Below are 17,980 nucleotides of genomic sequence, written 5' to 3'. Positions count from 1 at the left end.
TTAGCAGATAATGAAGTGCGACAGAAATTCTGTGCCTCTCCTTGGTTTCACATGGATTACATAAACTGAAAATATTTATTTTTCATTTAAACAGCCTTATTTAAACGTAGACACTTTAAGCTTTCTATAGATATATTTCTCATGTCTGTCTGTGCAGTATTCGCGGAGTTTCAGTTCATTTTAGTGACGTGTTTCAAAAAGATTTTCGCGGAGCCTGAGACGGCTGAAAGTGCACCCTGTTTATTTTCTTTATTTTACAAAAGCACAATGTTTTGTGGATATTGTGAGTATACATGACTAAAAGTAGACCATTTACAGATTAAAATGATGTACTACACTTACGTGTATGATCAAACATGACGACGCATTTTAAGTTCTTTTCACGGTTACCAGAAAAAAATGCAAGTGTCCCCGCCGGCGGGTCCGGCGACTCCCAAGGGTTAAATCAGAACTAGATAAGATTTGAACAACTCTGAGCTATTAGTTAAGTTCTCCCCAAACGAGCTTGATGGCACGAATGGCCTCCTCTCGTTTGTAAATTTCTTATGTTCCTACATGTTTTCCCCTCACACTTTTCATGGGCAGTGAATTGGCCTTAGTAACATGTGAATTCATAAAAAGAAGTATGAAAGACATGAACACACACACACACACATATATATATATATATATATATGTGTGTGTGTGTGTGTGTGTTTTTTTATTTATCTGGAAGGACAGGAGGAGGGGAGATCCCATTGAGAGAGCACGCATTTCACAGGCTCATTTTGCATTTTTCTGCTCCATTCTGAAATGGAAAAAAAAACATTCATGAAGAACACAAACCTATAAAAGGTACCTGTGTGACACTGTTAAGGAAGGATCTGACTGGGAGAAAAGCTGGCTGAATGATTGCCTGGCTGCTGGCTGCAAATGCTATGTCAAGCAGTAATGTGGCATTAATCAACAGATGAGGGGTGATGATTAAAATATACTAGAGGGAGCCTGGTGGGGGCTTACTTGTGTCGCATGAGCCGGGCACCCTGGATGGTCTGTGCCATCGCATTTGCAGCGTGGCAAGCCAATAGGAGCCAGTTTCTTGGCTGCACTCGATACGCGAACCTCATAAAAACAATGGAATAGCAGGTAATAGCTGGGGAGACAGAGGTCAGGCAGGGGTCAGAGGCTGGAAAGAAGGAGAGGAAGTCACCGCAATAACAGCAAGACTAGGGAGGTGACACTCGAACAGCTCACAGCGACTTTCGAAACCTCCTTTAAAAAGTCCCTCTGGAGTCCCAGTTGACCCCATGGACGCTCACACAGCCGGAAGGTGAGCCCTCTGCCTCTTACCGAAGGTCATTTGCCCACTGATGATGTTAGGGCCGCTATTGGCAGATCCCAGTTAACCCTCTGGAGTCGGCGGTCCTGCCGGCGGGATCTGACAGAAATTGCGCCAAATCGTTTACATATCTCTGCGAGTTTTTGTCATATGCACATTTTAAAAACACCCTCAGAAACCTTGGACGGTCTACTTTTGAAATATATATTATTAGAAACTAAATATATTTTTATAGCTTTGTGATACGAATAGGAAGAACAAGAGTGACTGACTTAAGCGTCTGCGTCTCGAAGCAGCTCTGATCGCCTTCCCACTTGCAAATCGCGCTATTCGCATGATAACATGATAATCCGACAGTTAGTATTGGGTAAAGAAATATGTGAATATGCCCACTGTGACCGAAATAAACAAGAGCACATGTCTGGGTAGTCATTACACTGATCGGCTACAATATAGCACACGGATACATCTCTGCCGCTGAAACTTTGCGCCAATGTTGCCATTTTCGGCTAGCAAAGCTCATACCTGTCTTCATAGCTCAGTGGGCTAAGCCTGTGTGTCTGTAATCAAACCCAGCCTATTTAGAATGTGAATAGTGATCTTCAGCTGAGAGTGATACTACACACTCCTGGTGCAAGTAAAACAAAGAGAGGTGACACGATTTTTCTTTTTTGCCTATTTAACCTAATTTTTAAAACTTTAATACTTCCGACAATGGAAGTTTTGAAAAGAAGACATATTACGGATTTAGTCAGTGTTTTTTTCATGATTCTACATAATGATTTCAGCGAGATATAAACTGAAATTCACGAGAAAGATACGCAGTCGACGATGCCCTTGTTCCCAGAGCGTTAATAATAGTCACTGCATCATATTTATCGCTTTCTATATTTATATTGTCACAGTTTCTCATTTTTAATTCCATCTACCAATAAACTGTGAAAGGGATTTTATTGTTGTTACTTTTCTTGCGCTTCAAACCGCCTTTCCAAAGTGATGGGTGTGGGGTGCAGTGACATTCCAGACTAATGGGCCATCGGTCTTTGACAGTTCACGTCACACTCGCTATAGTCGCAGTGTGTTGTGGGTCTAATCGCCATTTTGAAGGTATATAACTCAAGAGCAAGCGTTTGCGTCCGCCATTATCCTTTGTAAGATGGGATACTCGTGTTGTGTGAAAGGCTGTCATACTAAATCACATGGCAGAAAGGTGGACCACAAGATAAGATTTTTTCGGATTCCCACTTGGAAAAGAGGATATGGACGGCAGGTAGAGGAGGTAACAAAGAGGCGTCGGATGGCCTGGGTCGCAGCGGTGAGACGCAAGGAGATCACGTTCAACAGGATATCTCCGTTCATGCGTGTTTGCTCTCTGCATTTTCATAAAGGCAAGTAAGATGTTTTTTGTTTGAGTAATATTTCTGGATATGCATTTTTTTGTACTCTAAAGTTGCTGTTTTCACATTGGTTAACCTACGCTAGCAAGCTAGCCTCACTACGGAGGGTAGCAGAAACGGGTTAATCTGTTCGTGTTAAACTATTGTTACAGATTGAATGCTTTTTAAAGTAAACGGCAAACTGTGATGTCTATCAATGTACGTATGTGTATATTCGCGTGCATGGATTTTTCCTGTTTTTGGCATATATAGACATACGTTTTATATTTGGGACGTGTTTGTTTAAGAACGTGTTCATTTAAAAACTTACCATTTGCTTGCAGGACAACCAGCTTATGAAATGATGGAGACTGACCCTGACTGGGCACCATCCCTACATCTGGGGCATACATATGTTACACCCACAGACATTGCACGCTTTGAAAGACAAAGTAGACGTGAGCAGCTACGGAAAGAGATACTGCAAGCAGCAGAGATGGGGGTCGACAAGGATGGAGAACTTGGAGAGCTGCAGAGTGAGGATGGCACACCAGAGCCTGGTGGTGAAAGCAACCAGCAACAGACTGAGGATGGGACACCTGACACTGGAGAAGATGGTGGTCAGCTATATGCCGAAGAGTGGACATGAGGCAGTAGGAGAAAGTGATGAGCTCATCACTGAGGACGAGATACAGAACAGCAGTCATGACGTGGCACAGACTGAATGTGAATTGTGTGTGCTCAGGCGTGCAGAAATAATCCGCCTGTTGGAAGAAAACAGAGAGCTACGACGTGAACTCAATGAGTGCAGGATATCTGATGGTTTCTTTGGAGAGGATGATGAAAAAGTAAAGTACTATACAGGTCTGCCAAACCTGGGAATCTTTATGGCATTATTCAGGTTTTTGGTACCTCTCATGCATGGTCAAAGGAAAATTCTCACCCCATTTCAAATGCTCCTGTTAACTTTCATGCGCCTTCGATTGGATCTGCCTCCACAACACCTAGCTCATCTGTTTTGGATTTCCCCAAAGACAGTGTACAGAACATTCAATGAAATGGTGTCATTTTTACATGCAAACTTGAGGCGTTCTATTGTATGGCCAGAGAGAGAGACACTGCGCAAAATTATGCCTCATGAGTTTGTGGAGGCCTTTGGACACAGAGTGGCAGTGATTATTGACTGTTTTGAGATTTTCACTGAGAGACCATCAAATCTGAAAGCACGTGCCCAAACGTTTTCCAGCTGTAAGCACCACCACACTATGAAATACCTGATAGGTATTACTCCCAAGGGAGCCATTTGTTTTTTATCAAAAGGCTGGGGAGGTCGTACAAGTGACAAACATATAACGCCGAACAGTGGTTTTCTTGCTAATCTGTTGCCTGGGAATATTGTCTTGGCTGACAGAGGTTTTGACATACAGGAATGTGTGGGCATGTTGTGTGCAGAGGTCAAACTTCCAGCGTTTACTAAAGGCTACTGTCAGTTGGCAGCTAGAGATGTGGAGGAAACTAGAAAAATAGCACATTTGAGAATCCATGTTGAAAGGGTCATTGGAAATGTCTGCCAGAAATATAAAATTTTAACAGGAACCACTCCTATAAACATGATTCTTCCATGTGAAGGTGAAGAAGTCACAATGCTGGATAAAGTTGTCACTGTGTGCTGTGCCTTGACAAACCAATGCCCAACTGTAGTCTAGAAACATCATTGTATACTGAGCCTGTATTCTGCTTGCCATTTAACTGAAATATATGTTCAATGACATTTTTGTGGTGTTCTTGACTCTTCCTTTCTGAAACACCTAAATTACTAGTATGTTTTGATTATGAAAATTACGTATCACTGATTACATAAAACAGCTTAGGTGGAAAAAACACTGAATTTGAAATATTTAGTTTAACCAAATGAGAAGCTCGACAGATTTTTAGCTGACATTTTTACTGAAATTCACTTTTGAAACAAAAATTAGCAGCACAATGGTGGACAGTTCAATAAATGTTCAAGTCAGAGTTGCATTATGTCACTGCCTGGGTGGAACACTGAGAGCAGATCCAAAACTCCTCTTTAGCTGTTGCATGCTGTAGACCAACACAACTTAAATGAAACCACACAATTGGGCAGTTTTGATTGTCACAAGCCACCATGTCATCTTTGCTCTCTGGTCCATGACAAAAGCACCACAACTTGACAGCCGTTTGCCTCTTCCGGGACTTCTCCGCTACTGTGCGAAATGTTCTGTGTGTTCTTTTTGGGTTCCCTCCTGGAACTTATCAAGTGGCATCTGTCTTGCAACCTGAGTGAAGTAACAGCTGACCAGTTCAGGGAGACATACACACTCAAAAAATTGCTGTGCTTTTTTCAAAAGAGCACCCCAGAGCTCTGGGTCAGGCGCCACACGCAACACCACACAGTCTTTCAGGGTCCACACAACAAAATCACAGTACTCTGCATCTGCAACAAAAATTTGTGTCTGTACTTGTTTATAATATGGATGATCCTTCTTGAGCTGCAGCTCTCCATTCACTATTCCCAAACAGAAGTTCTTGTCTCCAGTGTTGCATGCCTCCTCAACAGTAGTGTCACGGAACGTGTATGGGCATTTTATTTCAGTGCAACCTTTACCACAACAAGTGCACTGCACAATCCCATCCGGCGATGCCCCAATTTGGGGAAAGTGTGGGTTTATGATAGACTGGTCTCAAAGTCACAGTGAAGTTTCTCAGTCTGCAATCTGTACTGTGCTTTCCCACACTCCTCATTTTGTCTTCCCCATGTCGCAGCAGTAGATCGGTTTGTTGCATTGCTCTTAGGATAACACACTGCTGTCACTGTAGACAGTGCAGGCTTGTCCAAGCTTGACACATGAACTGAATGCATATTTGATGCAGTAATCCTTCCAATGCGATAGTGATACCAAGCTGAAGATCTGTATTGACGTCTGCTGATTTTTTCTATGTAGTGTGCCTGCTCAAGTGAAATGTCTACTTTATTTACCAAGCTTTTGCAGTGCAGGCGCAAAGCAGTTAATTCTGTGCCATCCATTTTCTCATCACGTAGACAGCGCAGTGAATCTGGTGCTGAAAATGGCTGCACTGGGTCTACAAATGCATCGCAATAATCTGGGAGATTTGACAGAAGTGCAGCTTTTGGGGATACTTTCTGCAGGTCTGCAACATACGCATCCCACTGATCCTGTGTGGAATTGTGGAATGTAAAATTGTTTGTTGCAGTCCTCAGAGCAGGCATGTTTGCTGCCTCACCATTCAGGAGTTTGTTAAGGCTTCTTCTTTTTGCTTTCGCAGTGGTGAAGTCTATTTTGTGTCCTGCTTCTGCTCCCACTTTACTTATGCTGCTCGGTATCATCCAGTATGCAGGTTGTCCTGTTACTGTTACTGTCTCTCTGCATATGAGGACCGCCTCCAGCTTAAACAGCATAGCTGCAACATGTGTGCATGTCTCTGCTAACCCAGCCATACATGTACAGTGTGCAGAGGATATAGCTCCTGATGGCTCAATGATGGCCCATGGCTTGAGAGGCGTCTCAGTGAGGCGCTGGGAGTGCAAGACCTGTAGACAACACATAGACCAGGGGTGTCCAAACTTTTTGCAAGGAGGGCCAAATTTGATAAAGTGAAGATGTCCGGGGGCCACTAGTTCCTTCTGACATTTTTTTAACCACAAAAGTTACATGAAAATACACACTGTTATAAAACAATTTTCATTGTCACGATTACCTTTATTTTTTAAATGGCAATGTAACCAAACATAACATCAACAGTTATAACCAAATCTTATTAGAGTTTAATAAAATAAGTGACATAAGTCTAAGTTTATTATTGTGCTTTAGGCTTTTCATTGTTAATAGTGACAGATGTTACCGTTCAAAAAACACTCAATTTCAGATTGAACAAGGAACAGATAACTTGCTGATACTAATGAGAAGGGTGATACTGAGATCTAGATTTCAGTAAAGAGACCAGGTCTGGCTTGAGGGCAGTGGTTGAGATGTGTAAAATGTCACGTAAGTGGGAGTCAGTCATCCTTGACCTCAATCGGTTCTTGTGCAGATTCATGACTGAGAATGTTTGCTCACACAAATATGTGGAGCCGAATAAGCTCAGCATTTTCTTAGCGAGTAACCGCATTTTTCAGTCCCGCTCCCGCAAGATTCTGTCCCGCTCCCGCAAAAAATATATATTATTTTCTCCCGCTCCCGCCCACAGTATTCAAGTTTTGTCCCGCTCCCGCCCGCAAAATCCCGCAGGTAAACATATAAGTAGTTTTATTTTTACCGCTTCTTCCCGCTACTCTGTTATTTGTTTCACTTGCTTCCCTTTTGAGTATATATAAAAAAGAAACAGAAAACAAACAAATATGTTTCGTTTTATTTGAGTTTAATTAAATGGAATGATGAACATGGACACGAACGAGGATATAGATATAGCCTATAGTTCCGCGCATGAACCACGCGAGAATTAGCTTCCGACCTTGTGCCTGTAAATTATTATTTTAATTTAGTCGTTCTTGTTGCTTTTGTGCAGTAGATAAATAATAGAGTATTTGTTTTTAATAAATTAATTTTAAGATAATTCCATTTTTCTGGAGTCCCGCGATTAATTCTAGTCTCCCGCAACCCGCACATACATGAGGACCTTACCGCCCGCACCCGCATTCACCCATCAAATCTTATCCCGCGCCGCACTCGGTGCGTTGGATCCCGCGGGAGTGCAGGTCTCTAATGCAGAGCCAGATAGCATCGGAACTGTGTGGTGAAAGGAGGAATTACATTTTTAAAGTATTTATTTATTCTGACAGAGCTAGCGGGCCATAAATAACACATTATGAGACCGAAGCTGCGGGCCGTATGAAATCTGGCCGAGGGCCGTGATTGGCCCGCGGGCCGGACTTTGGACACCCCTGACATAGACAGACGACAACGGTGTTACCACGGTGTTAAATTATTCCATGTATTATTATTTATTATTATGCTTCATTTGTAAGGCTATCTACATGATTACAGTTAACTTCACCATATAATTACTAATTTATCATATAATATATAATATTAACTTGAACATAAGAACATAAGAAATTTATTGAAGTAGCCATTTGGCTGCATCCAGACCTGTTAGAATCTAATATACCTGTATACCTGGACCATGTCCCCCCTTAGTCTCCTTTGTTCGAGGCTGTACAGATTTGTTTGCAACTTGATTACAAGCTAGCTTACCTTTGCAGTGACAACTGTGTTTTCGCAGTCCTGCGTTCGAAATGTGAACAGATCCTGCACCCAGCCATTGATGAAATGTCCGTGGGCTTCAAGAGATTTATAGTTCTTGAACTGTTCATACGTGTAAGCGCTGATACCATAAACGAGGTAGTTTGTTATATCCAGAGATGAAGTTCGAGGTAACAATGTCGCATCGGAATTCCATTTTCTTGATGTGAGATCATACGGATCTATATTGTTAATTGTTGACAATTTAGCCAAATACCAATCCCTGGCGTCCTTCCTAAGTTTTTCTCTGTACGGAATTTTCTCGTTCTGCTTTATCTTCTCCATTCTTCCTAGTGTTTGCGTCTGCAAATACCTTCAAAATGGCGAATGGGGGCGTGTCAGACAGTGCAGACACGTGACTGACAAAGACCGATTGACAGTATGCAAACTACTACAGTTGTGGGGACACCTATCTCATCGATATTCATTGTGCAGGCCACTGACTTTGAGAAAAAGAGTGTCACTCCAAATTTCTAACACTTTAGTAATCAAACCACATAAAATTCCAGAATGTCTCTTTCACCTATGTGTAGCCAACCCCTGTGTCTATAAGCTTCAGAGCTCAAAAGTCTTGGCTACAAATGTCTATAATGTGATTTTTTTTTTTACAATTTCTCAGTATGCCTGAAAATAGGTTTTGAAATGTATATGTTTAAAGGTGATTTTAAGAACTTAAATATACTGTATATCAACATTTTAAGTGGACTCAGATTATAGGTGCTGAGTTTGTGCTGTATAAAAGCAAATGTAACACTTTGGGATAAATGTTTGGCCGATGTTGGAGCAAGCCAGAGCAAGCGGGAAAACTGCATACTACAGAGGGCATTTTGGGTATATCAATGGCTTCGGAGTTTCTCTGAATTAGTTATATGCTCTCCACTCAGAGCCAATATTTTACTTTGTGGTGCTACTGTTAAGATTTAAGGTGTTTGAGTGAGTACCTTATATCGTCTTGGTTCAGTGAAGAATGTAACTTCCAAGGTTTTTAGGTGGAGCAATTTTTTGCATTGCACTTCCTGCATCAAGTTCTTTTTTTGGCAAAGGGTTTGTTCTATGAATTTTCCCCAGTTTTTTTCCTCATTTATTCTATTCATATTAGCAGACTGGAGCTGCTTTTTCAAGTGTTATTGTAGCAGGTTCGTATTTGACTTGAAAGTAGGAAGGTTCTGTTATTTGTTTACTTAGGGACTTATTATTGAGATCTTCTCTTCAAACACTAACTTTGCATAGCACATCTTCGTTTTTCAATGTCTTTGTTTAATTTAAATCTTTGATGTTTCTCTCTTAACACTAGGGATCTTAGGGACAGCGCTAAAAGAAAGTCTTTTTTTTTTGTTTTGTAAAAGTAACAAAGCCAGTTGTTTTTTTCTTCAGGAGACTCACTCTGTATTCTCTGTACTCTCTCTGATGAGAAATGTTGGGCAAATTAGTGGGGGGACAAAATATTGTTTAGCCATGGTAGTGATAGTTCGGATGGTGTAGCCATATTATTATGTAATTTTCGTGGAAGGGTCTTGGTCAGTAAAGCCGATAACTCGGGCCATTGGCTCTAGAGATGGATAACTTTATAATTCTGGGAAATGTTTATGGGTACAATAATCCTACTCAAAATAAGTGTTTGTTATCCGAGGTAATCAAAGATATCTCACAGAAAGTGTTATAATTGGAGGAGATTTTAACATGGTATTGGATGAATGGCATGATAGATTTCCATCCAAACACCAGGGGCACCATTATAACTTAATTTTAAGAGATTTCTGTGCAGACCTCAAATTGGATGACCCATGGCGTTTAGCAAACAAACTTAACCAGACATTTACATGGTTCAAACCCGATGGCTCAATTCAATCTAGAATTGATTTTTGGCTTGTCTCTCATACTCTCCTAAGATTGCATGTTTGTAGTACCATATCTGCAGCGCCTCTCACAGACCACTGTATGATTAGTCTTACTCTTAATCCTCTTGAAAAGCAGTGTCGCCGCAAGGGGTATCTTAAATTTAACTCTAATTTACTCAATAGTGAATCCTTTTGCCAAGAAGTTAACGAAGAAATCAATGCAGTTCTTTCTGATCCAAGCCTAGTATCATACTGCATATCATTAACTGGGAATATCTTAAATTTAGGGTACGGCAGATTGCTGTAGCACACAGTAGATTAATCAGTCACTTAAGCAAAAAGAAATGACTGTGAAAGAAAATTATATTATTTATAGTAAAATTGTGTTAAGTGACTGACAAATGTAGTCTGGCCTTGTTGCAATTGACATTAGATGATATATATGTTAGTAAGGCAAAAGGGGCATACATTAGATCAAGGGCAAAGTGGATAGAAGGGGAAAGAAGTAGCGCATACTTTTGCAGGCTAGAAAAGAAGAGGCAAGAAAGTAATGCAATTAAGAAACTTATCATTGATGGTCAGGAGTGTACCGATTCAGACCGAATTGCCAGGGAAATCTACACATTTTACAGTAATCTATATTCCTCCTCTTACTCCTCTACAGAAGCCGACTCCTTCTTTCAGGTAATTAAAGAATGGATCCCTCAAGATAGATGATGACTTTAAAATGTTATGTGAGGCAGAAATGAATATGGCAATAACTTGTTTATCTTTAGATAAATCTCCTGGATCAGATGGTTTAACAAGTAATTTCTACAAACGTTTTTGGAACTCACTCAAAGAATTACTTCTTAATGCTCAGAGAAGTTGTTGAACTCTGGACCCTCCCAAACACCATGAAACGAAGAACTATTATTCTGATTCCCAAATCTGACAAGGATTTCAGATATCTGGAAAATCTGAGGCCAGTAACTCTTTTAAATAATGACTACAAGCTACTGACTCACATTTTTGCTAATAGACTTAAAAAGGGTATCACGCAGATAATCTCAGAGACACAATCAGGTTTTATGAAAGGCAGGTCTGTTTACAACAACATTCGTCTTGTACTTGATGTCCTGGATTATAATAATTTTACAGATGATGAGGGGTTTATCTTATTTTTAGATTTCTACAAAGCATTTGATATGGTTGAGCGCCCTTTTATATTTAAGACTCTGGAATGGTTTGGGGAATTATTTATTGATGTAGTGAAACTATTGTATGAGGATACAAACTGCACTGTTACATTACCTCATGGTTCTTCCCCAAGGTTTTCAATTAATAGAGGTATTAAGCAAGGTTGCCCAATCTCCCCCATCCTGTTCATTATTGCAGCAGGGATGCTGTCAATCCTGATTAAGCACTCTCATTTTGAGAAAAGAATTGGTCATAAGTCAGCTTGCTGATGACCCTGCAATTTTTATGAAAAACTTTAACCAAATTCCTAAGGTTATTGATATAATCGCTATTTTCACAAATGAGTCTGATTTGAGGTTAAATCTTAAAAAGTGTGAAATATTGCCGATTAAAGAATGCCCTCTCAGGACAGCTCACAATATTCCTATTAAGTCTGTAGTAAAATATTTGGCAGTTCATATTACAAAAGATAATGCTTTATCAGAAAGGCTTAATATTTTGAACAAGATAAACAATTGTAAATTGCGGTTAAATGCTTGGTCATCTAGGGATCTATCGATATTTGGCCGCGTTTTTTTGACAAAATTGGAAAGTATCTCCAGACTTATCTATCCTGCGTATTGCATGGCAATCCCAAAAACAGCTGTTAAAACCATTAATCATGTACACTGATTATATTTGGAATAGGAAAACTCATTACATTAGGAAAGCTGAATTGGTCAAGGATTATGAAGCAGGTGGCTTACAAGCTATTGACTTTGATTGTCTCAACGGCACTCTTAAAATAAACTGGCTAAGATCCTTCATTAGGTCCCAAAGTAGTTTAAGGATTCATTTCCCTAGTCAGATTTTCATGAAACTTGGCGGTCATTGACTTCCTTCTTAGATGTGATTATGATTTGAATAGTTTACCTGTAAAACTGTCATCATTTCATCAACAAGTTTTGTTGTATTGTAAATTGATTTACAATCATAATTTTAGTCCCCACGTTATTCCTTTGTGGAGCCGTAGGTATGTGACGGTAAGAAACAAATCATTGTTTAATGAAAAATGGATGGAAAAAGGAATATGGTCTATTCTGCACATACTAGATGGCAGTGGTATGGTCCTGTGACTCCTGTCATATGAACTTTTTTGTCTGAAATATAATTTTGCAGTTGACTGTAAACAATACACTAAAATTATTAAGGCAATCCCACAGTCAGTAACTGTGATGGCTTCTAATTTAGTACAAACCCTATAAGTAGAACTCCACACCTTCCTAAACATGACCTTATGGGAATTACTTTATCAAACTCCACAATCCGTATAATATTCACAGAAACACTGTTCCCCTTCATAAACAAATGAAACTCAATCTGTCAATTCTTTTTCCTTAGCTCATGTTTCTAAAATTAGAACCAGTTACCTTAAATTCCCAGAGTTACCAAAAGTCAGAGATACACTTCAGGATTCTTTCAGGGATCTATCCTTCAGGGGAATTCCTGAGAAGACGATTTGGTTTTGATAATAACATTTGTTTATTTTGCAATGAAGGCATAGAGACAACAAATCATTTGCAAGAATGTGTGCAGGTACAGTAATGCTTTATGGGAAGAAATACATTATTGGTTGTTCCCTTAAATTTTTGGTTTAAAGGAATTTACAATATGTGATGTTATTTTTGGTTTTATTACAAGTGATAAAAGTCATGACCTGGTTGTCAACGCGATTATTGCCCTATGTAAATTCTTTATCCACAAGGCAAGGTACACAAAAATAATGCCATCTTTTGTAGCCGTTTATAGGGAACTAGGCTATTTCTTTTTGTCCTTAAAAATGATGAAGAGGAAGAGTGGTTTAAAACTTTTCAAGCTTGTGAATGATCTTGGGCTTTATGACTTCCCCTAGTGTGGGTATGTGTCTGTTGGTTTATTTTTTCTTTAATGTCTTTTCTCATTTCCACTGTGATTGTGCTGGCCTTTCTGGTGCCCTTGGAAGGTAGTTTATTTTGTGATTGATGCCTTGACAACACAACTTTGCCCTTATTGGCTGAAGATTTTAGTCACACACATGACGTATGTATCCCAGGAAGTTCCGATGCGTTATCTGCTATATCTCCCCAAAAGCATGTAAAGCAGTGACAACTGGTTTTCAGTTAATTTACCTGGTAAAATAAAGTTTAAATAAATGCTCTAATAGTACACGTAAATTAGTTGTTTATTTATTGTTAGTTACTGTAATGTTGCGCTGCTTTATTTGTTTAATCATCTAGTCTGTGAAGAAGGCATTCAAGTAAGAATTGCATTGTACTCTGTACATGACAATAAAAACTTTGAATCCTTGAAGTAAATGTATCTTTTTCCTGTCAGCTATCTTTTTATACAGGGCCACTATACACAATAGTTTTTTCACTGCTAACAGTTTGGAAGAGGAGTTGGGTATTTTAAAAGAAGTAATGTGCATGCAGGTGATATTTGTATCGATTTATCTACACCCTTCTGGCAGTGCTGTCATTGCAGTCAGGTCTCGCACACTACGAGGAGTAGAAGTTGTCCGACTTGGCTGCAGTCAGTTACTGCACCCCTGCAGCCGCCGGCAAATCTCGCTCCACGTCACGTCAACTGCAGACAGACCTAAGCCCAAGTCGAACGCACCCATTTTTGTAGGAGGAGGGTTGGAATTGTGATATACACTCACCTAACGGATTATTGGGAACACCTGTTCAATTTCTCATTAATGCAATTATCTAATCAACCAATCACATGGCAGTTGCTTCAATGTATTTAGGAGTGTGGTCCTGGTCAAGACAATCTCCTGAACTCCAAACTGAATGTCAGAATGGGAAAGAAAGGTGATTTAAGCAATTTTGAGCGTGGCATGGTTGTTGGTGCCAGACGGGCCGGTCTGAGTATTTCACAATCTGCTCAGTTACTGGGATTTTCATGCACAACCATTTCTAGGGTTTACAAAGAATGGTGTGCAAAGGGAAAAACATCCAGTATGCGGCAGTCCTATGGGTGAAAATGCCTTGCTGATGCTAGAGGTCAGAGGAGAATGGGCCGACTGATTCAAGCCGATAGAAGAGCAACTTTGACTGAAATAACCACTCGTTACAACCGAGGTATGCAGCAAAGCATTTGTGAAGCCACAACACGCACAACCTTGAGGCGGATGGGCTACAACAGCAGAAGACCCCACCGGGTACCACTCATCTCCACTACAAATAGGAAAAAGAGGCTACAATTTGCACGAGCTCACCAAAATTGGACAGTTGAAGACTGGAAAAATATTGCCTGGTCTGATGAGTCTCGATTTCTGTTGAGACATTCAAATGGTAGAGTCAGAATTTGGCGTAAACAGAATGAGAACATGGATCCATCATGCCTTGTTACCACTGTGCAGGCTGGTGGTGGTGGTGTAATGGTGTGGGGGATGTTTTCTTTGCACACTTTAGGCCCCTTAGTGCCAATTGGGCATCGTTTAAATGCCACGGCCTACCTGAGCATTGTTTCTGACCATGTCCATCCCTTTATGACCACCATGTACCCATCCTCTGATGGCCACTTCCAGCAGGATAATGCACCATGTCACAAAGCTCGAATCATTTCAAATTGGTTTCTTGAACATGACAATGAGTTCACTGTACTAAAATGCCCCCCACAGTCACCAGATCTCAACCCAATAGAGCATCTTTGGGATGTGGTGGAACGGGAGCTTCGTGCCCTGGATGTGCATCCCACAAATCTCCATCAACTGCAAGATGCTATCCTATCAATATGGGCCAACATTTCTAAAGAATGCTTTCAGCACCTTGTTGAATCAATGGCACGTAGAATTAAGGCAGTTCTGAAGGTGAAAGGGGGTCAAACACCGTATTAGTATGGTGTTCCTAATAATCCTTTAGGTGAGTGTATATAGATGCAATCGGGGGATAGAATGTGACATATTATTAGACACACACGGTGATTAACACACGAATGATGACCACAGCCACACACACATGTATACATATACTGTATGTATGTTTAAATACATCCATCCATATATATATGCAAGATACTTCTCCCACTTGAGTCAGTCCGCGTCAGTCGTGCTCTTTAACCAATCAGATGTGACCTCAACATTTCAACCAATCATAACCCACCAGGAGCGCAGCCTAAATCCTGTTTACATGAAATAAACCTGCTCCCGAGCAGGTTTAAGCTTACGGACCTGTTGCTATGACAGCAAGTCCGAGATGTGCATCGAAGAACGAAACAATCCAAGATCAGGACAAATCCACAACAATCAAATCCAGCTAACTGAGTTAGCGACGTACGAAGAACGGACCCCTGATAAGTAACTGAATTTAGTTTGTCAGGCTTTCCTAACATCATTGGAGCCATTGACTGTACACACGTGACGATAAAGGCTCCAGCAGGTCCAACAGAGCCTGATTACATAAACCGCAAATCATATCACAGTATTAATGTACAGGTAAGTACTGATAATACCTCACATTTATATATGAGAGGTGAAAGTGTAGTCGTCCAACATCAGCAATGTATGTCATTACCATTTCCTAAAATGTTTCAGATGGTACTGTATGCACTGCTGAACATCTAATTTCAAACATTGTGGCAAAATGGCCAGGATCAGTACATGATGCCAGAATTTGGCTCAAAGCCTCAGACAAGGCAAGTCAACTAAAATTCACAAATATACAATAGTTTATTATACTATAGTCTAATGTGTCTACTTTCTATTCCAGGAATTTTTCCTGGTGTGCTGCTTGGTGACAGAGGATACCCATGTCTACCGTTTCTTCTCACACCATATACAGATCCTGCAACACAAGCAGAGGGACATTTCAACCATGCCCATTGTAAGACAAGGGCACGCATTGAAATGACATTTGGACAGTTAAAATCCAGGTTTAACTGCCTGCGGCATCTCAGAGTTACACCAGACAGAGCGTGTGACATTGTAGTAGCCTGTGCAGTTTTGCATAATGTGGCAATACTGCAGCAGGAGCGTATGCCAATATTGATGCAGGATGAGCAATGGGAAGAGGGCCTAGCAGTGGAAGACCACATGGATGGTAGAGCTGTGAGAGATGTGTACACACACACATATTTTGGTTGATTCTGTTGCAAATTTCATTTATTTTTTTCTCCCCCCAACAGAGAATTAGAGAAATTTCTTCATTTTTATTTAATCTTTCATATCCTGTTGGGGGAAAGGGGAAGCATTTACAACAGTGAACACTAAATGTAGACAATAAAGTGATGTTAACCACTTACATCTCTCTCCAATTTTTTAATTTCAAGCTTCAGTTTTTTTTATTTTCAGTTGTCTATATTCGAGATCTGCTTTTTGGACTTCCATTTCCTGGATCAAATACCTCTTGTAAATAGCACAGATATCTGTCTCAGAAGGAAAAAATAATTATTCATTCATTCTTATTAATTACATTAAACAGTTTATTACTTTCCTTCTTCCTTTGACGGTCTTTGAGTACATGTGGGCTGTGCTGATGAGGGCTGAGAGCATTGGCCACCTGGGTCTTCAGACTCCTGTACACAGCAAATACTGCATGGGTTTATAAGGAAGAGACAAATGTTATTCGCTGCAAAATAGTTTCAAGTTCATACGGCTAGCATTTCTGAGCAAACAAACAGTTTCCTCATCCTCCTGTGTCGTGGATGGCCCCACGATCTGCAAAAAGGGAACATTTGTTGGTTATATTTACCATGGCCACAATGCAATCAAATTCAACTTTTATCACATACAAAGTACGACATGCAGTGGTATGCTTATTGCTGTACAATGCCTGACTACAAGTATTAACAGTACAAGTAAAGCTATTTCCATTCTTAACTTACAGAATTAACTTAATTGAACAAAAACCACAATACATGACAATTAGCAGCAGATAAAGGCATTGGACTGGAACATTAAATATAAAATCCACAGTTATTGCAGTGTATTAAAGTATATGATTAAATACAATACTCACAACAGATTCTAATGACTGTTGTTCAGGATCCAAGAGGGTCAAGACACAATCCAGTACTGTAATGCATTAGAATATTTGTTTAAGACATTTAACAGAAAGCAAGGCAGAGAGGAGAAACAGAGTAAAGACCTACCATACCTTTAACATACGATTGCACATTACCAGAAGGAACAACATCTGAGGATGTTCCTCCCTCAATCCCCTCAATAATAGGCCGTGCACGGTTCTGTGCAAGGGCCATCACCTCGACTGGGGTACAGGCTGTTGGCGGTGGGCCCCCACCAGTTGCAGCAGCCGCAGCTCTCTTTTTGGTGGCTAAATTATACAATGCAAAAGTGGCCTTTAAATGAATTCTTTAAAAATGTAGTTCTAATTAGACTTACTTTTTACCATTCTGAAGAATATTTTTGTATTTAATCTTCACTTGCTGCCAGGACCTTTTCGTTCCACTCATGTTGCTCCTGAAACCAAGCATTATTAATAATTACAATTATATATCACTTTTTATCCAAGATGGACCCATATAAGTAACATGCTGTCCTGTTTATCAATATGTTAAAATAACCTTCAAGTACCTTAGAACTGGTAACAAAATGCATATGTAAAAGGAAATTTTAATGACTATACATTTTGAAGGCTTGACACTGTTCTCATTTAGTTTAAATAGTTTGACATCCTTAACACAAAGGTTACTTAAATCATATTCTTACGTATTTAACCTGTCAGTAATTTTCTGCCATGCAGCCTCACGAGCTTTGATAATACAGCTCGTGTTCCCCTTTCTAGTTATTATATCTTCGTAGTCCTCATAGGCTTGTAATAATAATTCTTGCTCTGCCTGGGGGGGGCGCAGCTCTTTCCTTAGTTTCAACTCTTACTTATCCAGCATCGATTAACAAGGCTGCCTTTTATATCGCGCGGACGCGCACGAGCCTCGCTTATCAAGCTTGGCTTGAATTAGCGGAGATTAAATACACCTGAATTTTGTTCGTGGAACTCAATG

At 40.1% G+C, this 17,980-nt stretch overlaps 1 protein-coding gene and 1 long non-coding RNA gene across 5 annotated transcripts; one reads left to right on the top strand and one right to left on the bottom strand.

Moving 5' to 3' along the window:
• Window positions 1-1,372: 1,372 nt before the first annotated feature.
• LOC140580941 (uncharacterized) lies at window positions 1,373-4,465 on the top strand. Of its 2 annotated transcripts, none has more exons than XM_072702670.1 (2): window positions 1,373-2,706; window positions 3,039-4,465. In XM_072702670.1, exon 2 carries the CDS (start codon window positions 3,108-3,110, stop codon window positions 4,398-4,400), a length of 1,293 nt encoding a protein of 430 aa, XP_072558771.1. In that variant the 5' UTR covers window positions 1,373-2,706; window positions 3,039-3,107; the 3' UTR covers window positions 4,401-4,465. The 2 variants fall into 2 exon arrangements, with proteins under 2 accessions (XP_072558771.1, XP_072558770.1); XM_072702669.1 differs by having other exon boundaries at window positions 1,373-2,913.
• Window positions 4,466-15,690: 11,225 nt separating this feature from the next.
• LOC140580944 (uncharacterized) lies at window positions 15,691-17,660 on the bottom strand. Of its 3 annotated transcripts, none has more exons than XR_011984084.1 (3): window positions 16,978-17,493; window positions 16,262-16,676; window positions 15,691-15,804 (listed from the first exon to the last, which is right to left on the bottom strand). It is a non-coding gene; the product is annotated as an uncharacterized lncRNA (long non-coding RNA). The 3 variants fall into 3 exon arrangements; XR_011984083.1 differs by lacking the exon at window positions 15,691-15,804 and adding an exon at window positions 16,136-16,187 and having other exon boundaries at window positions 16,978-17,492; XR_011984082.1 differs by lacking the exon at window positions 15,691-15,804 and having other exon boundaries at window positions 16,166-16,676; window positions 16,978-17,660.
• Window positions 17,661-17,980: the final 320 nt, after the last annotated feature.

This window comes from Paramormyrops kingsleyae, chromosome 19 (assembly GCF_048594095.1).
Source record: "Paramormyrops kingsleyae isolate MSU_618 chromosome 19, PKINGS_0.4, whole genome shotgun sequence".
NCBI lineage: Eukaryota > Metazoa > Chordata > Actinopteri > Osteoglossiformes > Mormyridae > Paramormyrops > Paramormyrops kingsleyae.
The sequence above is the reverse complement of the archived record's forward strand: the minus strand, read 5'-3'. Positions and strand labels throughout refer to the sequence as shown.

Coding starts and splice junctions, on each gene's coding strand:
- LOC140580941 (XM_072702670.1), top strand. CDS start 3,108: ATGTTACACCCACAGACATTGCACGCTTTGAAAGACAAAGTAGACGTG.